Source organism: Brassica oleracea, chromosome C6, assembly GCF_000695525.1.
Source record: "Brassica oleracea var. oleracea cultivar TO1000 chromosome C6, BOL, whole genome shotgun sequence".
Classification (NCBI taxonomy): domain Eukaryota; kingdom Viridiplantae; phylum Streptophyta; class Magnoliopsida; order Brassicales; family Brassicaceae; genus Brassica; species Brassica oleracea.
This window is the reverse complement of record NC_027753.1, coordinates 14345681-14352141: the sequence shown is the minus strand read 5'-3', so window position 1 is coordinate 14352141 and position 6461 is coordinate 14345681. Positions and strand designations below refer to the sequence as shown.

The window sequence follows — 6461 nt, the reverse complement described above, 5'->3', positions numbered from 1 at the left end:
ATGTAAAAAGATATTAAGAATACAAAATCACTGTAATATTATATTTGGTTTAAATCTATTATACTGATGGCTATTATTTGACAGAAAATAACGATTTAAAACTATCTAAAAATGATTAAAATATATGAATAATCTCAATTCATTTCTAAATCAGAACTATTATATAATAAATACTAACAAAGTAGTAGTAGTAGTTTCATAGTAAGGGTTCGTCTGAGATAGATTGTAAATTTATCATTTATGGATTTGATTTCCATTAGAAATTAAGTTGTTGGTGTCTGGCGAGACGAAGACACGCCTATGTTTTAACTTCATTAAAACATTCGAAACCAAACTAATTGTCTTAACTGACTCAATAAAAACCAGTTACTTTGGCACATACAACTGTAATATCCCGATTTCTGGTATATGTGAAAAGACTTAACAAAATTAATGTGGCTACTTATATCACTAAAGTGCATTTACATTTTCGGTCGCACATCCGTTTAGAACTCCAAGATTAAGCGTGCTTGAGTTGAAGTACTGAAAATATGGATGACCTATCAGAAAATGATTCGCGATATCGTGCGAGTGAGGCCAAAGCGCAAAAAGGTCATGTATTGATTGCAAAGTCTGTAAACAAGATTTTTGAGGTTCCGAAAATTAACGCACGTTCTGTCAGACTAAATAAGGTCCATGGACCGAGAGCGCGGGCATGGGAGGCCCATTAACCATGAACTGTCGGGCATTATAAGTGATATCAAAACCGAATATAGTGTGACATTGGTTACAAAACTGATAATTAAATAATATACAATAGATTGGTTTTATGTGTTTTGTTAAAGAACAATAGATTGGTTTTAAATCTGATTTAGTTTGGTTATGTAAATTATATATTAATTTACTGATTTGATAAAAAAAATATTATATAGCAGAATATAGAAATGAAAGAAAAATTTATTAAAAAGTTTCTTACCTAAATGACAAAATTTTGACCATATATTTTTTTTACCAGAGAAAAGGTTACTAGTTTTACTATATAAACACCATCTCCCCTCTTATGCTACACACACATCTCTTCTGTCTTCTTCTTTTCCTGCTAGCTTCCTTTGGATAAAAAAGGTTTCTCCTTTACCCCTATTTGCAAATTAAATACATTTTTCATTCGTTTACCAATCAAATCATTCAAATATATATCCAAAATATATCATTATTTCAACTAGATATCCATTTCCGACGATCTTTACATAACTTTTTTTTTATTAATTTTGTCTTGTTTCTTGACATCTCAGGAGAAATGAATGCTTTTGATGGAACCTACAGAGGAGTGAGGACGTGTTGGGCTGCACCGTCTAGTCCTAGCCCTAGATCGCTACTAGCAATGCTGAATCAAGGCGACAACAATGATGTTGTGGATCAGATCAACGAGATCTTCCCTCAAACTAATCATCAGCCTGAACAAAGATCCAGTCTCCGCGAGAGAGTAGCCGCACGAGTTGAATTCAATCTTCCACCGCTCGAGACACAGAACAACCGTCCATTTGCTGCTTTCTTCAGGAACCCGTCGACCACCGTTCCTTCTCCTCTCGTCCTAATCTCTCCAGGATTCAGCCCATCTGCTATGTTGCAATTTCCAAACATGTTCATTGATCCTTCACACGTAAGTAACAATGTTTATGATTGTTTCATAATACGATATATAATCATATGATAGACAGTCGAACAAATATGTGGTTTGACAAAATACAACGGAATATTATTATGTATGATATTTTAAAACATTTAGGCGTAAAAAGTGAGTATTATTTATCGTTTTTTTAACGAATATTATTCGTCGTTAGATATAGAATCTATCATTTCCTTTTTGTTCACGTTTGAATACATACTCTATTTGCGTTTACAATTTTCAAATCTATAACAATTTAATACAATGTTTATGTATGAACCATAAAACTATACTTTGCTAGATTTAACGTGGAATCGTTCTTTAAACATATTCCAGATGATCCTTCCGTCTCCAGTCGCCAATGGCGGGCCTCCAGAGGCGGTTGAAAGTTCTGGTGCCGACCATGCAACGATGATGATATCCAACAACGATCCGATGCACGTTGCTCTGCCTCCTCAACAAGGTAATAGAGTTGCTTCTGTCTCAAGTTTGCTTCCATTTTGGATTTTCCTAGCATTTTTTAACATGCTCTGATGATATTCCAAAGACTCCGTTTGTATCCCATCTCATGTTTATTCCATTGATGCTCCTATAGTCGCTGCTTTTGGATCTGGTCCAACCGTTAACGAAACCGACCTCATCAACATGGAAATCGATAGGAAGAACGAGGACGAAGAGGAATACAAAGAAGATGAAGACGAAGAACACAACATTGTTGATGAGCTAGATGCTGAGCCTTCATCTCCAAAGAGAAGGTCCCAAGATAACATCTGTATTTAATAATAATAAACTTAATATATTGATTAAAATAACTTAAACTACATAATTCTTTTGCAGGAAGTTTGGGGAATCAACCATGATTGGAGCTACAAGATCATGTAAGAGCCAAAGAGTTATCATTCAAATGGAAACTGAAGAAAACAATCCTGACGATGGTTTTCGCTGGAGAAAATACGGTCAGAAAGTTGTCAAAGGGAACCCAAATCCAAGGTTTGTTTCTTTCATTATGTTCTTAATCTTCTTCTTTTTTATCTTCTCTTATAATCTAGTAAGTTAAGTTGCTATGTTAGATTTTTATATTTTTATTTTGGTGCAGAAGCTACTACAAATGCACATACACTGCGTGCGATGTGAAGAAGCATGTGGAGAGAGGAGCAGAAGATGTCAAGTTTCTATTGGTTACATACGATGGGATACACGAGCACGATCCACCAGCTGCACGTGGTAGCAGTTCTTCCGGTCTAAAGGGCCAGTACAGTTCATCAGTGTCTCAAGACCATAGCAATCACCGAACCGTGCCGCCTTCTTCCTCTTCGGCCTCTGAAGCCCTTAGGCTTTTCCCTTCTTCGTTGGACCCACCAGTGGATATGACACAGTTCTATATGACTGGACTCGCTAAGCTGCCGAGTTTACCGGTTAACCAGAACCATGGTTTGATGAACTGGAATGTTGAACCAGAGATTGATCGTGTGATACCGGACGGTACAGAGGTATTCAAAGGGATCAGGGATCGACTTAATCTCAACTTTGGTCTCAACCTTTAGATCGTAAACTTTTTATGTCACCCCTTCTTTCTGTCCTTACCCGTATACCGTAGTGATATACAATAATAATACAAGATATCCAAAAACTTGTACTCATCATCAGCTTTATTATGATTTTTAATGCATTTTACTCTTGGACTTTGACCAATTTAATTTCTATCAGTTAGAGAGGCTTAATATTGATAAATGGAACCAATCCTATCAAAAGTAAAATAGAACGAAACAAAAATCTATTTTTTTTTTGTTAGTAAAAAAAAAATCTATTTTTTTGTTTAATTCTAACTAAATTTTTAAACAAACCCAATCCGAACTAAGCTAAAGAGAGTGAGAGAAAAATTTCGATTATAACTCAATTGAAAACCAGCACTGAATTAAAGTTACGGATTTCTGTTTTGTATTTTGTAATGTAATTTAACCAAATCCGTTTTCTATTTTGCCATGTAATTTTTCTTGGTTATAACGAGTATCCTTCATTCAAAAATAAAAAAAGAGACACCTGAAGCATATGAATTGAACCAGAAGTTGATCAGGGCTGTCTGCACGAATCATAATTATGTTTTTTTTTTCATCAAAAAAAGTAAAATTATGTCTTTTGTCAAAACCACAAATTTATTTTTTCATGTCAAAACTTAAAATTATGTTTTTTTTTCAACCAAAACTATGAAAACTACATTTTTCTGCCGAAATCGGAGAATTACACCAAAACAGTAAAAATATGTTTTTTTACCAAAACCGTAAAAATTATGTTTTCCCACAAAACCATAGAATTAAGATTTCCCCCTAAAACATAAAATTATGGTTCCACTAAATCCATAAATTTTCCTGTAAAACCGTAAAATTACGATTTTCCTCCAAAACAATAAAATTATGTTTCTCACCAAAATTGTAAAATTATGTATTTCCACAAAAGCAGTAAAATTATATTTTCTCACCAAAATCGAGTGGAAAATTACACCAAAACAGTAGAATATGTTTTCTACCAAAACCGTAAAAAATTATCTTTTTCCACGAAGCCGTAGAATTAAGAATTCCCACTAAATCCGTAATTTTCCCGTAAAATTGTAAAATTGCGATTTTCCTCCAAAACAATAAAATTATGTTTCTCGCCAAAATGGTAGAATTATATTTTTCCACGAAAACAGTAAAAATATATTTTTCCACCAAAATCCAAAACTAGGTCTTCTGCCAAAACCGTAGAATTAGGTTTTCCATCAAAACCATGAAATTATATTTTTTTGTCAAAACGGTTAAATAATGTTTTTCACTAATTTTGTGAAGTTATATTTTCATGTCAAAAGCGTAAAATTTTATTTTTCGCCATAACCATGAAACTATTTTTTCGTCAAAATTGTAAAATTACGTTTTATGTCAATCGTAAAATTTATTTTTCACCAAAACCGCCGAATTACATTTTTTCTACAAAAATCATCAAACTATGTTTTTGGTAAGCTCGTGGACGCTCATTATCTATTTGGTATTTATTCAGTTAGACTATATTATATACCAATAGGTCTTTAGGCTAATTAGACCAATAGGTAAATGGATGCGACTGTGACCCCTCCAAAATGAATTAGACTGGGTTTATCCATGGACAGTCTGTCCAATTGATAGCTATAAATCAAACCGCTTGAGGGCTTAGTGATTGAGCGGTTAAAGAGCACAACCCGGGTTGTTTAATATAAATTGGTCGTTAATGACCCGGAAATGGGTAAGGATATGACTAGCTCTGCTGCGTCCAAACAGGCCTCATCTTTTATTCGTGTCAGAAGAATTGGGGGAGGTTTCTGGGATTGAATTGAATAAGATAGAAGGAATGGAGGAAGGGAGGTATATACACATTCATAACAATATATTCTCAATGTCAATCACATTAATCTATGTATATTTGTATGCCTTAATGTGCTCCTCTGTATCTGTATATTAGAGAGCCTCTCTCTGTCAATAATATTATCGAATTCCATAACTCAATATGGTATCAGAGCAGTGAAGATCTTTCTCCTGCGTTCTTTTCTTCTCTTCTCTCTTATTCTTATTCTGTTTCTCTAGAATCCTTTTTCTTTTTCTCTTCAATCTCCTTTCTAAATTGATATGGCTAACGATTCATCCTCTGCTAAGACAACCACCGTCTTCAACGCCCAAGATCCGGCGAGCACGCTCCTCACAGTCAATATGTCGAACATCACCAAACTCACAAATACCAATTATCTGATGTGGAGCAAGCAGATCTGTGCTTTCCTTGAGGGTCTCGAGCTTCATGGATTCCTAAATGGAGCCTCCGCCATCTCTCCATTCATAACAACCGCTGAAGGTCAATCAAACCCAAATCCGGCCTACGCACCTTGGAGACGCCAAGATCGACTTCTCTTCAGCGCCATGATTGGAGCTATCACCATACCGGTGCAGTCTGTTGTCTCTAGCGCCACCACCACGGCTGAGATTTGGGATCTCTTAGCACAGACTTTTGGGAACCCTACTCATGGTCATGTCCGTCAACTCAAGCTTCAAGTTCAAGCTTGTACGAAAGGAACTAAAACCATCTCTGATTATCTCCGGCTCATCAAAACTAAGACAGATGAGCTTGCACAACTAGGGAAACCTATGGATCCTGAAGACATCACTGAGCAAGTTCTGTCTGGTCTTCCAGAGGACTATAAACCAGAGATTGATGCAATCAATGGCAGAGATACCACCATCTCTTTTCCGGAGCTTCATGAACGCCTTCTCAACAGAGAGGCGATGATTCTCAGCAAAACTCTTGCTCCTACTTCTGACCTACCTGTCACAGCGAATGCCACTGATACACGAACCAGGAACAATCATAACCAACAACAACATTGGAGGCCTAACAACCGCAACATGAACAACCGACAGTACACAAACCAGAACAACTACAATCGCTCTTCACGTCCATACCTGGGTCGGTGTCAAGCTTGTGGTATACAAGGTCATAGCGCCAAGAACTGTCCTGATTTTCTCATTGTGCGTGATGGTGCAACAACTCCACAATGGCAGCAACAAGGACCGATGCATAACTGGCAGCAACAAGCACAGATGCAGAACTGGAATCCAAGAACAAATGTTGCTATGATGCAAGGTGACGCTTCTACACGGTTGCTCGACTCTGGTGCATCCCACCACATGACTTCTGATATTGCTAACCTGTCGCTCCATAGCCCTTACAATGGTGGTAATGTTGTGATACTTGGTGATGGATCCGGTCTCAGCATCTCTCATACTGGTTGTGTGAACCGAAATTCGCACTGTCGATTTAC

The 6461-nt window shown here is 36.4% G+C and overlaps 1 protein-coding gene across 1 annotated transcript; it reads left to right on the top strand.

The window, feature by feature from the left end:
* The first annotated feature begins 1061 nt into the window (after nt 1-1061).
* Nucleotides 1062-3328, top strand: LOC106299469 (probable WRKY transcription factor 10). Its single transcript, XM_013735559.1, has 6 exons — nt 1062-1101; nt 1272-1639; nt 1982-2108; nt 2241-2400; nt 2483-2635; nt 2742-3328. Exons 2-6 carry the CDS (start codon nt 1277-1279, stop codon nt 3187-3189), a joined length of 1251 nt encoding a protein of 416 aa, XP_013591013.1. The 5' UTR covers nt 1062-1101; nt 1272-1276; the 3' UTR covers nt 3190-3328.
* The last annotated feature ends 3133 nt before the right edge of the window (nt 3329-6461 follow it).